The sequence below is a fragment of the Phyllobates terribilis genome, unplaced genomic scaffold, assembly GCF_046119375.1.
Source record: "Phyllobates terribilis strain yellow unplaced genomic scaffold, ASM4611937v1 Scaffold_1__5_contigs__length_1240528914, whole genome shotgun sequence".
In the NCBI taxonomy this organism is placed as follows: domain Eukaryota; kingdom Metazoa; phylum Chordata; class Amphibia; order Anura; family Dendrobatidae; genus Phyllobates; species Phyllobates terribilis.
In genome coordinates, this window is record NW_027362761.1 from 758,778,666 (window position 1) to 758,796,900 (window position 18,235).

At 41.5% G+C, this 18,235-nt stretch overlaps 1 protein-coding gene across 1 annotated transcript in view; it reads right to left on the minus strand.

Annotated features, from left to right (window-relative positions):
* The window catches only part of ELP1 (elongator acetyltransferase complex subunit 1), a 128,468-nt gene that overhangs the window by 55,690 nt on the left and 54,543 nt on the right, over positions 1-18,235 (minus strand). The window contains exons 17-23 of the mRNA XM_073636918.1: positions 8,669-8,722; positions 8,080-8,185; positions 7,765-7,880; positions 4,896-4,969; positions 1,166-1,244; positions 1,003-1,082; positions 253-390 (exon numbers count right to left, since the gene is read on the minus strand). Coding sequence (XP_073493019.1) covers positions 253-390; positions 1,003-1,082; positions 1,166-1,244; positions 4,896-4,969; positions 7,765-7,880; positions 8,080-8,185; positions 8,669-8,722 — 647 coding nt within the window. The remainder of the gene's footprint in view (positions 1-252; positions 391-1,002; positions 1,083-1,165; positions 1,245-4,895; positions 4,970-7,764; positions 7,881-8,079; positions 8,186-8,668; positions 8,723-18,235) is intronic.

Consider the following 18,235-nt stretch of genomic DNA (forward strand, 5'->3'; position numbering starts at 1 on the left):
TGCTGGTCACTGTTTGTGACCTTAATATCGGTAAAAGCACACTGGTATTTCCAAATTGGCAGCGTGTAGCATCGAGATGGGTTCCACCCATATGTAAAGTGTATGTAAAGTTGACTTAATAAGCAAGAGATGAGCAGAGAGTAGAACTGGACAATTTATGCAAATGTGAAAGGAGTCCAAATTCTACAATTTTTTGCAGAACTACAAAAGATATTCAGTGACAGAATAAAATTCTTAGCAACTTGTATGTACTTGTGAGGATTTAGCTTTTCCATGGCTGCTCTCATTGCGTCACAGATTATATCAACCTTCTTGGCTCCAGGTTTCTGGGTGGAAGGGGCAGGAGAAGCTGAATGAGAGGGATACATTGTAACAGTTACATCTTCCTCCCTGTAAACAAAGACATGGCATTAGAAATCTGGGACCCAGGCTGAAGACGGAATCTGAACAATTCACTGTGTGCTGATGTAACTGCAGCCACAACTTTCATCTATGTAACGTATGATATTGACGACTTATCAGAGGCTGCTGTCAAATACTGTGGATCATCTTTTCAAAAAAATTAGAGACTCAGTGGTTAGCACTGCAGCCTTGCAGCGCTGGGGTCCTGGGTTCAAATCCCACCAAGGACAACATCGGCAAGGAGTTTATATCTTCTCCCCATGTTTATGTGGGTTTCCTCCGGGTTCTCCGGTTTCCTTCCGCACTCCAAAGACATACTGATAGGGAATGTAGATTGTGAGCCCCAATGGGGACAGTGATGATAATGTCTGTAAAGCGCCGTGGAATTAATGGCGCTATACAAGTATAATAAATAACCTGCAGTACCTGCCAGCGGTTGCTACACGTTTAATTGAGCTGCATATTGGGGTTCCCAGGTGTCTGACCTTCACTGATCTGATATAGCTGACCTATCCTAAGCCTAGATCCTCAATATCATATGCCTGGAGTACCCCTTTAAATTAGATATAATACTCATTTTCGATAGTTTGATTTACTTACTTGATTTCAGTAAGAAACAGGTTTATATAATTTACAGAATCAATCTGCTTTACAAATAAATCCACATCGTCCAAGAACACCTACAACACAGAAGAAGTGATACATATTTAGTATTCCTACAAGTAACACAGTTAATAAAAGACAGGACATAAACAAGACATACCTTTGGATTGTGATCATACATTAAGTTCAAGTTAATTCGGAGTTTCCGCATACATTCAAAGGCATCTCTGAACAGATGACTGGAAATAAAATACAGATTTCATAGCGTGAATTCATACTGTGGACATAAAGGAGCATTACAGCCATAGAGATTTATAGAGGATTCACCCCATAAATGTCTGAAAATAGATAAACAATAACTGTTCATGAATGATGCCAATTCAATAAAACCTTAGAATGTTTTGGTCTATCCGCATAATGCTGAAAACAAAGCTATTTTAGCAGATTTCTAGGGAAATCTGATGTGTAAGTGGATAAAAGGGACTCTATGGTGCACTCCCAGTACATGTACTACTATTAACACAATAAAAAACAACCTTGGCTGACACGATCACAATGTTCGGGGCTGTGTTGGGTCTGGCTGGTCTACAGCTCTGACATATGACCGTTGATACAACAGCACTGCTGTCTTGCATATTCTGCTAGGTGAGTGCTTTAAAAAAGTACTTAAAAGTGGTATAAGAATTAAACTGTATATATAGTTGCTCTTAGATGATAGATTTGGTGCATCTTTAAAGTGGTCGTGCCGCAATCATATTTCTTTATAAAACAAAATTGTATTTCTGAAATTTTGACAATTTACTCCTAATAAAAAATATTGAATAGTTCTAAAGATATTTATGCTTTATTATAAGTGGTGCCCTATAGTTGGTAATATTGCCTTTGTCCTTCTTTGTAGGTAACTGTTCCTTGGTGGCAGAGCATGTGCTGTAAATCATCTGCTGTCCGGCCAGCTCTCTTCTAGAGCAGTAACAGTATATAGTGCACTGGCAGACACAGACAGAAGAGGGCCCTTGTGCAAGAACATATGGGCCCTTTGCATTCTAGTTGCTCATCATAGTGCACAATCAAATTTACCTGCTCTAGAGGTGGAAATGGGCCCCCTTAGCTATTGGGCCCCTTTGTGACAGCACAGGTTGCACCAATGGTATGTCCGCCCCGAAACAGTATATACAAAGTCGTCTGGCATAGAGAAATCTAATTTTAATGCTTTGTGCAGCTGCTATGACAGAAGACAGATGACGGAAGAAGTGCAGTAATTCTGTGGCAATAGTTACACATGGCAGTAAAATTAGATTACATGATGGGGGGGGGGTGAGGCTGGGTCCGAGTAGTTTCACAGATCACTAAATTTAAGGTTAAGTTCACCTGTACAACATATCTGCAAACTGAAGCCTTTCTAAGGGCTTGCTCGTAAGAGAGTATACATTGTACGAGTGCTATCCGGTGTGTTGTAGAATACCAATGTTATACTATGTGGCAGTGCCGATCATGCATGAGAAAAATAAATAAAATCACAGCATGCTGTGATTTACAGATCGCACTCACCCATACAAGTCTATGGGTGCGTGGAAAACATTGGAATGCACTCAGATGACATCCGAGTGCAGTCAGATTTCTGCGGACTCACAGAATGGAGAAATTTTGTTCTCCATCATCTCTTCACCTGTGCTACGATTCTCTCATCCCAGATAATTGAATCACGCTAGTGACATCGCTCTGCTGACGGCTTATTACTATTCATCCAAGCCGACAACAAACCATACGCTGCACTCATCGCACTGGAGAAGACTGTGCACGGGGGAGAAGCTGCACAAGCAAGACACCGCAGGGACAAACCCCTGAAACGAGCGTCACTGATGCTTCATTTCAAGGAGGGGGCTGTGACAGTGCCCGCAGCCTCTGCCCCCTGATGATCCTTTCTTTGAGCATCCCAGCATGCACTGGTGCTACTCAAACAAATCGTCATTACACAGGAAGTAGGAAAAAAAAATACAAAAGCAGTTAGAAAGTAGTTAGGGAAGGGTAGGGAATTTTTAAAGCAAGTCTATTATAAAATAGGTTGGATTATGGGACGAAATAGATAGGGGAGTTAGGAGAAAAGTGCTTTGCCATCGGACCACCCATTTAAGCAAAGGCTTCAGTTCGCCTTTGCTTTATTGATCTCTGAAACTGCTAGATTTCTGCCTCCTATATTCTGAGAGGACGGCTTTCTTTGAACGGTGCTGCTGCTGTATTTTGTGCTTTTTTCAAACAATTAATAAATATGGCACACAGCATACACACCAATTTGAAGCTGAATACTGGCACCTTTTGAATAGTAAATCTGTTCCATTTGATCTTCTTTACTCAAAAACTAGACACCCAATCGGCAGAAATATTGCAGCCACTATTCTGCAGGGTTTTTTGTATAGGTCACTCTGGAATCAATATATTAAGCCATGTTTTTATACCAATCTGTAAGTGGGTTTTCTACCGTGTGCAAAGTTTTGCGCTTTTTTCTTGGCTAGAAGGATTGTGTTCTAAAGAAATACATACATTCATCCGTTATAATAGGGCTCTAATACAGAACAGAAGCCTAGATGCTGTGTTGGCCCTGCGCTAGCACAGATCCATAAGGCGCCTGAGCTACCATACTGATACATAATGGGGTCCGTAAGGGTTCAGATTCATGTGGGTGACAGAACTTTTGAACTCAGAACGAGAGTGTAAAACAGCCTCACAGATGAGCTTCTATACAGCAACGTGACAGATAATTATAGAGCAAGGGGTTTTAACTATTTACTACAGTCTAAACTAAGAAACTTTTAATATGTCAACATAGAGGATATAGAAAATTAAACTGAGGTATAGGAGGGACACAGAGACCCCTGGAAGAGCTTATTCTTGCCCTATAAAGTCCCTATTTTGTCACTTCCTACTTAGCGGCAGCGGTTGGCATCCTAATAAAAGTGATCGCGCTCCCACTCCATGTCGAGTGGCCCTAATGGAGTCCCTAATTGGCAGCGTATATTAACAGACACTAGAAAAAAATCCCATTAATCTTTAAGTAGGAAGTAACTTATAGGACTAACTTTTAAAAGCAATAAGAGTATATATTAATTAACAGAGGAAATGTAGATGTATACCCATGGATCACATCTGTCAGTAACATTCCCAAAGCGTTTCCCCAGTCTTGGAGGCTCATCGGGAGAAAAATATCACAAGTCCTTTAAGGAAAAAAAGGGGGCCTGTCACCCCATTCCACGCTGGATGATCACCTGTCCCCAGCTAGTATTAGAAAAGGTTTGTATAGGGTGGCAATCACACAGATAAGTGCACAGTGCCTAGCTTACAGCCTATTAGTGATGCCCTTACCAATAGATCAAGTGGGCAACCAGGCACTGTATAAAAGTACACCCCACAAGGAAAGACATCCCAATTCCCCCAGACAACACTAAAGGGCCTTGCTGCACCTTGCAAAAGATTAAAAAATATGCAACTCAAATCAGAAGAAAAAAAGATGTAAAAAAATATATAAGATATTGGTCAATATTTTGGCCAAAATACATGAGCTTACAACCCACGTCACGTGTCCAGAGTGTCTTATGAGTCCCTACATTAAATGTGAAGCAATCTGTGAGACTGGTGCCCACCACAAGCCTTATCCATTTATATTGCTTGGCAACCACTTGCTCCATGAAAGTTGTTTCCACCTGAATTTACATTTTCAAGATACATCAAATGTAACATACAAAAAAAAAAAAAAAAAAAAGAAGTATAAAAAAAAATTGGAGTACCAGTCGACTATAGAGGTGTTTTCAGAGCCATACAATGTAAAATGAGGCAGATGTTATATAAAACTAAAATAGTTTGTTAAATATGACCTATAATGCTTGAAAATCACTTACTTGTCTAGCCACTTGCGGATCTGTGCCAAAACAAGAGCCCTGTGATGAATAGTTTCTAAGTTACCCCGTGGCATCTGTAAGTAAAAAATGAATGAAAATAAATGTAACAAAAAAACACGCTTTAAACATTTACATAGTTCAAATACAAAAAAATCTGTTAAAGGGGCTGCCCACTATTCGGGCACTGTCTCCTCCTTAGGGCGTAACTGGCATCTGGAGGAAGTCAGAGCTGCAGCAGCTCTTTCACTTCCTCTAGATGTCTGATTTGTCCTAAGGAGAAGGGATAGTGAAGGAGCTGCTGACTGTCATGTGAGAGCCAGTGCCAACACCGCTGGAACAGAGCCCACACCTTAAAAGCAATAGACTATATATTAATTAATAGAGGAAATTTAGATGTATACCCATGGATCACATCTGTTAGTAACAGTCCCAACGCGTTTCCCCTCATCCAGTCTTGGAGGCGAGTGTGGGCTGTTATTATTTTACTTGGGGGAAACAGTGATTAAGAAGGGGTTTACAAGTAGTGGGCACCCCCTTTAATATATAGTTTGCTAATCATTAAAAATCCTGTTCTTGGTAAAGGTACAAGTACCAGTGGTGGGACCTACAACTATTAGACATTTATGGAATATCATGTAGATTTGCTTTAAAATGTTAGATTTGGGAATCTTCATAAGCTACTTCTTCCTTTGATCAGTCTGTCTCAATGGATGTTTTATGACTAGGATATTGATTACCTATCCATAGGATTGGTCAATGATATAAAATCGGTGGGGGTCTGACACCCATCAGCCCCACAGATCAGCAGTTATCAACTCTCTACGTAATGAGTGTAAATAACGGAACACCACTGCCCCATTACACTGCTTAGTGGCCACTCACAGGTACTGCAGATTGGTAGCTAATCAAGTGAATAGGAGCTGAAGTACAGTACCCAGTATTGGTGATTACACAACAAAAAAGCCTACAAAAGAAAAAAGGTCCTCCAACCACTTTAGAAAATGAAATAAGTGAATTTTATTGGCAAAAAGATAGATAACATAAAAACATGGAGATGCCAAAAACAAAATACAGGGAATGAAAAACCACTGATCAGCAATGTGTCCGCGAATGAGTCGTAATAGTTAGTAATCTGCACCACTTAATATGTGAAAAAAGTCTAGGAGAACCATCAACACTCAATGAAAATTCACAGTTGTGTACACTTTCAACCATAATAAATGGATGTATGTTTCATAAGAAATGTAAACCATCCATCACAATAAATAAATTATTGAACTAACAATAGTAATTTTTATTTTTATAGCACCAACATATTCCGCAGCACTTTACAATTTTAGGGGGGACTTATACAGACAATACAGAATAAGCATATCTCATATCGAAAGGAGTGAGGGCCCTGCTCGCAAGCTTACAGTCTATGAGGAAATGGGGGAGACACAAAAGGTTAAGTGTACATATGATGCAGCCTTGATTATACTAAATAGGATAAATAATACATGGACTGGTCGCCAGCCAGTATGTGCAGTCCTGACAGAGGCTATTAAGTGCATGGATGGTTTGAACCTGAAATTGAAGATTTTAATATGGGGGAAAACTGGGACGGACAGAGTGTGTTGAGGCGATACGCCAGTCTAAAGAAATGGGTTTTTAGGGTCCGCTTGAAACTGTGGGTATTTGGAATTAATGAAGTAGAAAATATATGTAAAGTACTTATCATAGTAAATGTCTACTTTTCCCACAGGTATAGATTAACAACCTTAATAATCATTTACGATGAAGTGAAGAATACATATAAAGTGCATAAGTCACAATCATGAGGTAGATCGTTCAAAGGTGGCAAGTAAAAAAGTGCAATGTGCAAAAAAATTATTACGCAAACCAGAAAATAGATGCTGGAGGGAGTTAAAGTATCCCTTGGGTGTGTGCTGCAGGGAGAGCAAAGCAAAATATGTTCTGTAAAATAATATACACCGAATTTTCAGAATTATCAGTGTAATCAGAGCTCCTCCCTGTAGACCAGTGGTTCTCAACTCCGCTCCTCAAGAGCCACCAACAGATCATGTTTTCATAATTTCATTAGAATTACACAGGTAATAATTCCATCACCTGTGCAATGCTAAGGAAATCCTGAAACCATGATCTGCTGGTGGGTCTTGAGGACTGGAATTGAGAACTACTGCTGTAGACAGACCAGAGATAAATTAATATTCAGCTAGAAAGAAAATGCACATCTAATACTGTTCACAGAAGCATGGTGGTTAATTCCAAGGCAGATTATCATCATAACAATCAGCAGCTAAGAACACAATTAAATGGTCAATATGTAGCAAAGATTATAGTTACCCGGACCACAGAGTGCAGCAATGTCACCCCTTGATGCTCGTTTCGGCAGATCTTCCTCAAAAGGGGCGTACACAAAATCTGTCGAAGCGCGTGTCAAGGGGTGACACTGTTGCGCTCTGTGGTGTGGTGATGAGCTGTACACTGTAGAACTAAAAATCCCTCTATTAAGAGGTAAATTGCAAAGTTAAATGTTTTTACAAGCATTTTGCAATTTCAACCATTTATGAACTTGAGACAACCCCTTCAAGGACCTTTCTTTGTAGTAATGTGTTCCAAATGGTAAAACAAGTATTGCGGCTCTGGGTGAAACTTCTTCCACCCTGGTGACATAATTGTGTCACTTCTCCACTTCTAAACAACACATTTCAAGGCAGCAACCTTTTGAGGATCAGGACTGGACAAGTTATTAGTGATTATTTCAAGAATACAGAAAATATTACTATTGAGGACAAGATAAAGATATTGTCATTTAAGTCATTGTTCTCCAGAAAAATGTCAGTAGCTTAATGCAACACTAGCTGACCTGTAAGATGACTTTGGTATCCTGTGGAACCACAGTAACAATGCGTGATCCTCGCTCCACTTTGCGAACAGTCTCATCGTTGGTGTTTGATGTGCCATTTAGGAGTGTTTCTAGAGCTACAATGAACAATTGGAGAATTGAGACAGTCAAAGTTTGTTGATTATATTATTACTAAACACTGCTCAAAATCAAAGGATCAATGCAACAAGATTGTATAAGACCCGATTAGTATGGAAATGCAGGTAAAGACTAACTAATAAGATATGGCAGCTTATGTTATTAACGGTCTGCCAGAGAGAAGTTAGAAAAGCTTACCTTTCACTGACGTATCCCTCAGTGCTACACATCTGCAGGTATGAGAGTGGGTCGTTAACAGCAGGAAGTCCTCATATATAGCAAAGGATGTGATATTTGTAGCCACCTGGCAAATAAGCACATTACAAAGTATACAATTACATCATTAAATAGAATCGCTCACCAGGTTTTTGCCATCTGCTCTGAGAGCAGCATAATGTACAGACAGAGACCCTGTCTCCAAAGATGTGTCACTTACTGGGCTGCTTATTGTAGTTTTGATAAAATCACTTTCATCAGCAGGTGATTATCACTAGAGGACTACTAAACCTACTGCCATGTAGTCATTTATATTTATGAGCTCTGTGTAACCCCGTCCCCACCATTGATTGTACACTGCATAGGCAGAAATCTGTCAATCAATGGTGTGGGGGTGGCATTCAGAGAACTGGTAGATCTGCAGCAGATAAGGCAGAGAGAAAGAAGCCCAGTAAGTGACCGCTGGAATCAGGGTTTCTGCCCCATACAGCATGCTGCTCTCAGATGGGGTAGTAGAAACTTGCTAACAGATTCCTTTTAAAGTTATAAAACTCAAATGAAAAACACTTACCACCAAATTATTGATGAAGAAACGGGATCTATCAGTAATGCCCAAAACAACTTCCTGCAATGGAAAAGTTGAACTCGGTGGATACAATTCTTTTTTTAACCTATGTAACTATATAACAACAAATAATGTTTTCTTAAAAGAGTATTAAAAGACCGGCCATCAGTCACCTGGATTAAATAGAATGAGAAGAGGCACAATCTACCGACAACTAGATGAAACAGAAGTTACTTACAGAAATGCTTACAATAAAATTGCAATACCCAAAAGAGATTCTTCCACGTAAACTAGCATTCATACAGTTAATATGCACACCTAACCATCACACCATGTCATTTTCTATATGGGTACATTTTTGTATATATAAATATATCTTTAAAATAGGTAAAAATGCATTTTTGCTGATAGAGACCTATAATATACATGCATAGAGTAAAATGGGTTTTGTAGATATATAAAACTGATGACTTAACTTTGGGGTAGGCTATCAATATTAGGTCTGCGGGGCCCAACTTCCAGAAATGTCACGGATTAGCAGTTTAAAGGGTCAATGACGTTTCTGCAAGCAGTGTTTCCTTGTTTACAACATTCCATACACCAACAGATTGTATATGTAGTACAAGCTGTACTGGGTGAGACAGCTTGGTCCCAAGTGACTAGGACAAAGCTGCAGCATAGCCACTACTACATTTATAGCGTGGCATACAGAGCTGCAGACCCTTCAAACAGTTGATCGGCAAGAATTATTATTATGTATTATAGTGCCATTCATTCCATGTTACTTTACATGTATACATAGCAAAAACAATGACAATAATCTTGAACAAAACAAGTTAGCGACTGGTACAGGAGGAGAGAGGACCCTGCCCGCAAGGGATCACAGTCTACAAGGGATGTAGGTGAAAGTAGAGCTGGTCGTGCAGCAGTATGGTGGAGCGGTGGTTACTGCAGGCTGTAGGTTTGTCGGAAGAGATGGGTCTTCAGGTTCCTTTTGAAGGTTTCCACGGTAGGCGAGAGTCTGATATGTTGGGGTAGAGAGTTCCAGAGTAGGGGGGATGCATGGGAAAAATCTTGTATGCGATTGTGGGAAGAGGAGATTAGAGGGGGGTAGAGAAGGAGATCTTGTGAGGATCGGAGGTTGTGTGCAGGTAAGTACCGGGAGACTAGGTTACAGATGTATGGAGGAGAAAGGTTGTAGATGGCTTTGTATGTCATGGTTAGGGTTTTGAACTTGAGTCTCTGGGCAATGGAGAGCCAGTGAAGAAAAATTCACAGAGGGGAGAGGCAGGGGAATAGTGGGGGGGGACAGGTGGATTAGTCGGGCAGCAGAGTTTAGGATAGATTGGAGGGGTTCGAGAGTGTTAGAGGGGAGGCCACAGAGCAGGAGGTTGCAGTAGTCGAGGCGGGAGATGATGAGGGCCTGCACTAGTGTTTTTACAGATTCTTGGCTGTGGAATGTGCGGATCAGGGAGATATTTTTGAGTTGGAATCGGCAGGAAGTGGAAAGGGTTTGGATATGTGGTTTGAAGGAGAGATCAGAGTCCAGGGTTACCCCGCGCAGCAACCATGTGGGACTGGGGAGAGTGGGCAGCCATTAACTTTGATGGATAGGTCAGATGGGTGGGGTTGAGTGAGATGGGGGAAAGATGACTATTTCAGTTAAATCTATGTTAAGTTTTAGAAACCTAGCAGAGAAGAAGGATGAAATAGTAGACAGACATTGTGGGATTCTGATTAGTAAGGAGGTGATATCAGGTTCAGAGAAGTAGATCTGTGTGTGATCAGCATAGAGCCGATACTGAAAGCTGTGAGACTCTATGAGCTGTCCCAAGCCAAAGGTGTAGATGGAGAAGAGCTGGGGTCCTAGAACTGAACCTTGAGGGACACCAACAGATATGGGGCGGGATGAGGAGGTGGTGTATGAGCAGGAGACACAATGTCCGGTCGGTTAGGTATGAAAAGATCCAAGATAGGGCCAAGTCTGTGATGCCAAAAGACGAGAGAGTCTGTAGTAAGAGGCAATGGTCCACTGTGTCGAAGACAGATGACAGGTCCAGGAGGAGGACAGAGTAGTGTCGTTTCAGTGGAATGATGCGGTCACAAGCTAGATTGTAAGCGGTCAAAGAGGGAGAATGGGTCAAGGGAGGGGTTTTTTGAGGATGGGTGTGATTGAGGCACGTTTGAAACATGAGGGGAAGACACTAGTTGTTAGTGACAGGTTGAAGAGGTGGGTTAAGGTTGGAATGAAGACTGTGGTAAGGTTAGGGATGAGGTGGGATGGGATTGCAGTGAATCAGGTCCCCACAAGCCTAATACTGGATGCATTTATCACTTATTCTGTGGATAAAGCATGGGATGAAATCCAAACACAGTGAGAAAATACAAACTCGTGTACTTGATGTTCTTGGCCATATCTGAACCAAAGATCCCAGTGCCAGAAGATAACAGTGCTAACCAGTAAGCAGTGCCTTTGTTCTTTCTCACTCATCCCATGAAAAGACCTTTACACAGCATCTCAAACTTTCTTTAGTGCATATTACAATGCATCTAGCAAACCCTGCTAATTACGTGGACCCCATCTTCCTCAATTTGTCCTTATGACACCTAACAGATAAAGTCTTAAGAGGAGAATCAAGGCTGAAATCAGTTTTCAAGTAAACACTGGACATTGTAGAAGATCCTCTAGTTTAAAAATCTGCTGGATAGTTTTGATGAAAATAGTCTTTAAAGAAGTATTCCCAGTTTTTTTTTCCATTAATTGCACTTCACACCTGATTACAAATGACATTCCACACTTCTCTTATATAAAGCCTCAATCTTCAACAGTATACAGTGTATTTATTTCCATGTAATTCAAACTCATGTTTTCAGGGTCCATCCTGCAAGCTATTTCTCTATGATCTGCTATAAATCCCATTATGCATCAGTACAGCATTGTATGACCAGCTACAGGCAATACCATCTATATCTGCTGGGATGACACCTTGATTATCCCCATCTATATGCTTTCAAATAACAGTATGCTAATAATCTATTAGGTTAGGAAAAAGAATAACTGTGTGACAGGCACCATGTAGTCATCATCATTATGCTTGATATGTGTCCCCCTTGTGGAAAAAGTGTGTAGTACATACAAGCTAATTTGATCATACAGGATCTTCTTTTGACTGAGATGGTGACCCTGTAGAGAACATAAAGCTTTCACTGTTCTCAGGAGGGGTTCACCATTTGCTATCATTACCCAAATGAAGAGAAGCAGACAGCTAATTAAGCTAATACTAGCTGAAAAAAAAAAAAAAAAAAAATTATAATATATATCTATCTATTCATGACTATGAAAATTGTACATTCACACTGAAGCCATGACATGCAGAAAATGAGGGAGCGCCTCACTGCAACAGAGGGCAGAGGGGGGGATTTGGAGGATACTGTGTCTCCTATGACTAAAACACTTAAAGCAGCTACTGACTCTATTAACTATTTACTCAACAAAACGGATGATCCTGAGAATCGTCTGAGAAGAAATAACGTGCGTATTGTGGGTGTGCCTGAGAAAGCAGAGGGCAGAGAGGTGGTGGACTTTTTTGAGAAATGGCTGCTGCAGTCCTTTGGAAAAGATAAGTTCTCTAAAATGTTCGCCATTGAGAGGGCACACAGGGTCCCCACCAGACCTCCACCGCCTGGGGCACTGCCACGTACAGTCTTAATTAAAATGCTGCATTTTCGTGACAGAGATAAAATCCTACAATTGGCGCGGTCAACTAATGATTTACGTATAGAGGGGGCGAGAGTATCCTTCTATCCGGACTTCTCTGTGGAGGTTCAAAGGAGACGCGCACAATTTCAAGATGTCAAGCGCAGACTGAGAGCACTTCAAGTACCCTATGCAATGTTATATCCAGCACGGCTGAGGGTCACAGCACTGGGTGAAACTCATTTCTTTGATTCTCCGAAGGAGGCTGCAAAGTGGCTGGATTTAAAAGACACAGATCCGGGTGGGCTGACGCCATTTTTGAGAAGATCCTTGACGGAGTATAATAATTCGGGGATTTTGAAACCTAGTGGATAATGCTCCGCTGTTGCCTAATGAATCTGTTTATACATGTTATGATTATGTTACAGTTATTGCATACTATTTAAAACCTGGCTTTCGCATATACCTCGGGCAAGCCAATATACTTATATGGTTGTTGAGGTGCTGGTTTCACCTACAATGTATAAACAGGGAAAAGACGCTCTGCCGTTTGAATGTTCTGGGAACGTTGTGTGGGGGGATGGGGGAGTCTGTGATGCAACTTATGTCGGGGCGCCTCGTGTGCTTAAGGCGTGTTATGTTGCATGAGGCTAAATATCAGGCTCTTCATGTTACGGCTGTTGGTATTCATTTAATTAACGGGGGGGGGGGGATGTTAAATGAGGGAGTGATGGGGGGTAAAAGAACAAAATCTACTTTGATTAATACAGACTGTATTAGTACAATGTTATAATGTTGATGGTCAGACGCACGAGTGGGTACAGAGGGGGGCATGTGACAGTTCATTTTCAATCATTAAAATATGGTTAAGCAGGTTAATGTAGTATCCTGGAATATTAGAGGTATGGGAGATCACAACAAAAGATTTGCGGCGCTTAAATATCTTAAGGAATATCGGGAGTCGATAATCTGTCTGCAAGAGACGCATTGCAATATGGAGGCCGCTGCGGCACTGAGCAAGCTTTGGAGGGGGCCGGCCTATCATTCTATACATAGTACTTATTCTAGGGGGGTTAGTATATTGATTCATCCGAATTTACCCTTTGAATGTGAAAGAAGTATCTGTGACAGGGAGGGAAGGTATGTATGTCTAGTGTGCAGAGTGGCTGGGCTTAGAATTTGCCTGATTGCTCTGTATGTTCCTCCACCTTTCTCTATACAGACTTTGCGCCAACTATTCCCGTGGATAACGGAATTTGCTACCATACCCCTGTTAGTCATCGGGGATTTTAATATGTATCTACATGCTGAGCTTGATAAGTATAGGGGTAATGTGGGGGGAGAGGCTGCTCAAGAGACATCGTTGGCAAGGGTCTTGCAGGAAATTAGCTTGGTAGATGTGTGGCGGGCTCGATTCCCAAATGTTAAGCAGTATTCATGTTACTCGGAATCCTATTCCTCTCTGTCCAGAATTGACCTGGCTCTGGGAAATAGTCATCTAGTCCCTCTAGTTACTAAAGTAGAATACTGCACGAGATTGTTATCTGATCATTCCCCATTATTGGTTGTTCTGGGGGTCGATCCTGGCACCATAAACAGAAGGGCACTGTGGAGGTTTAACCCCTACTGGCTGGATGTATTCGGGGAACAGTCAGATTTAGCAGGTAAATTGAATCATTTCTTTAAAGACAATATAGGCTCTGCTCCTTTAAATACGGTATGGGAAGCCATGAAGGCATTTTTAAGGGGGATCCTGATTAAGGAAATTTCCATGATCAAATCCAAAAACAGGGCCCATCTTCAGGAGCTGCGGAGGGAAGTAGACATATTGGAACAGAGGTATGTTGGGTCCCCAAGCAGAGAACAGGGAGCACTGGACACGGGCACAGGCTACACTAAATGACCATATATTGAAACAAGCGGAGCATAAACGGTTCTTTCTTAACCAGCAATTTTATGTGGAGGGAGAGTGCAGGGCACTTGCTGGCCACTATAGCCAAGGCCCAGACTGGGGCTCCTATGATTGCAGCTATCAGGGATACTAGGGGTGTGGTAATTACTGATTCAAAGGCTATAATGGAAGAATTTTTTCAGTTTTACAGACAATTATATGCCTCCAAACTGACTGAGGCGCAAAGGGACATAGATCTATACCTTCATGATATGCAAATACCATGCCTAACAGATAGCCAGAGAGAGCAACTAGATGCACCAATCACCCTGGAGGAGATGCAGGAAGCTTTAAAAGATTTTCAAAATAACAAGGCCCCTGGTACTGATGGGATCCCCGCGGAAATTCATAAGGAGGCTGGGGGGGCGGGGGGGGGGGTTTACTTCCCAGGTTACTGGAAGTGTTTAATGGGGCGAGGGAGGGGGGGGGGGGGTTTCCAACTTCAATGAGGGAGGCTAGCATAGTTCTTTTGCTAAAATCTGGAAAGGATGCATTAAACCCTGAATCATATAGGCCAATATCCTTACTCTCGGTAGATGTAAAAATTTTAGCTAAGGTCTTGGCTACCAGACTGGTGGCGGTTATCACACATTTGGTTGCAGAAGACCAGAGTGGGTTTATACCGGCCAAGTCGATGGCAATTAACTTGCGCCGGCTTTTTCTTAAACTGCAAATGCAGTCACAAAATGCGGGTGGTAGGGCAGTGCCATCACTTGACGCCGCTAAGGCTTTTGATAGTGTCGAATGGGAGTATTTATGGGCTGTTTTGAGAAAGATGGGGTTTGGTACTGGATTTCGGGCCTGGCTGCAGCTTCTGTATAACAATCTGGTAGCTCGGATTCGAATTAATGGCAATCTTTCTGGTAGCACTGAAATGGGCAGAGGCACGCGTCGGGGCTGCCCGTTGTCTCCCTTACTGTTCGCCCTGGCTATGGAGCCGTTGGCTGTTAAGCTTCGCTCCAGCAGCTAAATACAGAGGTTCCGCTATAAAACACTGGAGGAGCGGGTGGTCCTATATGCCGACGACCTTCTGTTGTTTTTGGGCGACATGGAGCAATCTGACGACGGCTATGAATTTATTAAGGGAGTTTGGAGATCATTCTGGCTTACGGATTAATTGGGATAAATCAGTTCTTATGCCGGTGGATAGTTTGTCTCTGAACACTAGGGCAGGGAATACTTGCTTGAAGATTGTGCGAGAATTTAAATATCTCGGAGTTAGAGAGTGACCACATCTATCGGAGATTACATTCCTTTAAGCTTACTTGAACTGCTTACCAGATTTCAACAAAAGGCCAATACTTGGAGCAAACTCCCCCTATCAGTAGTAGGTCGAACTAACTTAATTAAAATGGTGTTAATGCCCCAATTATTATATATCCTTCATAATTCACCTGTCTGGATCCCCATGAGAATATTTTATAAATTTCAAGCACTATTTTGGGAATTGATCTGGAAAAAAGGGGTGGCCAGAATCAGTTTGGATACACTTCAAAGGCCCAAAGATCAGGGGGGACTAGCCGCACCTAATCCATGGATATATTTTCTAGCCTCTCAGACTCAACAACTCTGGTTAATTCAGGGGAACCTAGATAAACTGGTACGTCTGCTCACACACAATTTGCCAATTACCTCCTTTCTAGAAACGGGAATATCGGGGTGGGATGCTAGGCAGCATCTTCCGACCCTAGCACTTATGGGGAAAACGTGGCAGAAAATAAAACTGTTGTTGGGAATAGAGGGTTTTACCCCGTTTACCCCGTTGTGGCATAATGCGGGTCTTCCAGAGATCCATAAATTGAAAGGATTCGGAATATGGGAAAAATTGGGAATAACTAATGTGGCGCAAATATTGGAGGGGGAAATATTTAAATCGTTCCTACAGCTGAAAGAAGAATACTGTATTCCACAAACTAGTTTCTACTTTTATCTCCAAATGAGGCATGCATGGTTTGTACAGCCACGACATATGCAGAGTAAAATCCAACATCATATACTGTTTAACACATTATTATGCCATAGAGGTGGGAAGGGATTGATTTCCAGAATCTACGGGATACTTATGCAGCAATTTCAGTGGGACAGACCCTTAAATGTTAAGGAGAGGTGGGAACGTGACATTGGTACTATAACCTCGGAAGAATGGGAAGAGGTGGTGGGGAGCTTTCCGATACTATCTACATGTGAGGCACATAGACTCTCACAGTTGTACTTATTGCAAAGGGTATATAGAACTCCCAAATTTCTACAGCGCATTGGAGCAAGGAATGACAGTGTGTGTCCAAAATGTGGAGAGGAAGGAGCAGATCTTATGCATATGATATGGATGTGTAGGAGGGTCGCGGTATTCTGGAATGAGTGTGTGCAGTACATTAATAATGTGTTTGAGTGTAATCTACCCTTATATCCTAAAGTGTGTGTGTTGGGTCATGTAGAAATAATAGGATGTGAAGAGGATGAAATAATAGCTGTTAAGAGGACTCTATATCAGATCAGAAAGCTTATAGCTGCACATTGGTTGGATCCCTCCCCTCTCAGGTTCCAGGAATTCTTGGATAGAATGCGTCTTTTATTAAGATTAGAAGAGGGAGTGTCATAATTCTTGCCATAATACAAATTCTAACAGTCTATTCAGTAGGACTATCCGCTGTGTATCCACCTGACTTCTGCACAACACAACTGATGGTCCCAACCCCATTTATAAGGCAAGAAATCCCACTTATTAAACCTGACAGGGCACACCTGCGAAGTGAAAACCATTTCCGGTGACTACCTCTTGAAGCTCATCAAGAGAATGCCAAGAGTGTGCAAAGCAGTCATCAAAGCAAAAGGTGGCTACTTTGAAGAACCTAGAATATAAGACATATTTTCAGTTGTTTCACACTTTTTTGTTAAGTATATAATTCCACATGTGTTAATTCATAGTTTTGATGCCTTCAGTGTGAATGTACAATTTTCATAGTCATGAAAATACAGAAAAATCTTTAAATGAGAAGGTGTCCAAACTTTGGTCTGTACTGTAATTCTAATATATATATATATATATATATATATATATATATATACACATACATATATATAGTGTGAAAAAAAAAAAAAAAAAAAACAGGAGTGCTATTTTAAGTTTCTATGCAAATTTAGGTTTCTATTCACTACAGCAAGGTCAGGATTGTCTGAATTACCCTTCCTCAAATAGTTAACACTAGTTCAGCACTAGCTCAATGGCAATACGGCAAGAGAAATAGTGCTACGGAAAGCAAGACTCTGCCCAAAGGGCTCAAGGCCCATCATTTGCATACGAACATAAACAATGTTTTCTTCTCTAATAGCCAGCAGATTTTTAAACTAAAATGTCTCTCCACAAGGACATATGCTTATTTTGAAAACCATTTTGAAGGTAACAGACTCTGTTTAAAGGGGGTTTACCATGATAAAAATTACATCCTATTTAAAAGATGGAAAAACAAAGCACTTTTCAAGCAGAATTAAATTCCAGAAATGTATCCTTTTGCATGTCAGGCATACCTATGTAGTCCAATCACTGGTCTTCTAAATTGTTTCTAACCGCATAGTTCATCCACCAGCAGACTTCTCCTGCAGCGGCCACGAGTGTGCAGGTGATATCTGTAGTTCAGTACAGATGGAGAGCACACATTGTTCACAGGGAGCGAGGAAGACAGCACAGTTCTCATAGCGGGCTGCCAGGCCCGGGGCGAAGCATGGCAGTGCACCGCTGTAAGCAGCGCTTATCTCTATGTGCCAGTCAGAGCATTCATATGATGCAGCACACAGCGGACTACTATGCATCTGTCTACCTGCACTATGGCAAAGAGCAGACAGTGATCACTTCACTAACTGTAGTCACCAGCCAGAAGTCACAGATCACTGCGCGCTCTCGGCCATGGCGCCAGCAAACAGCTGCATA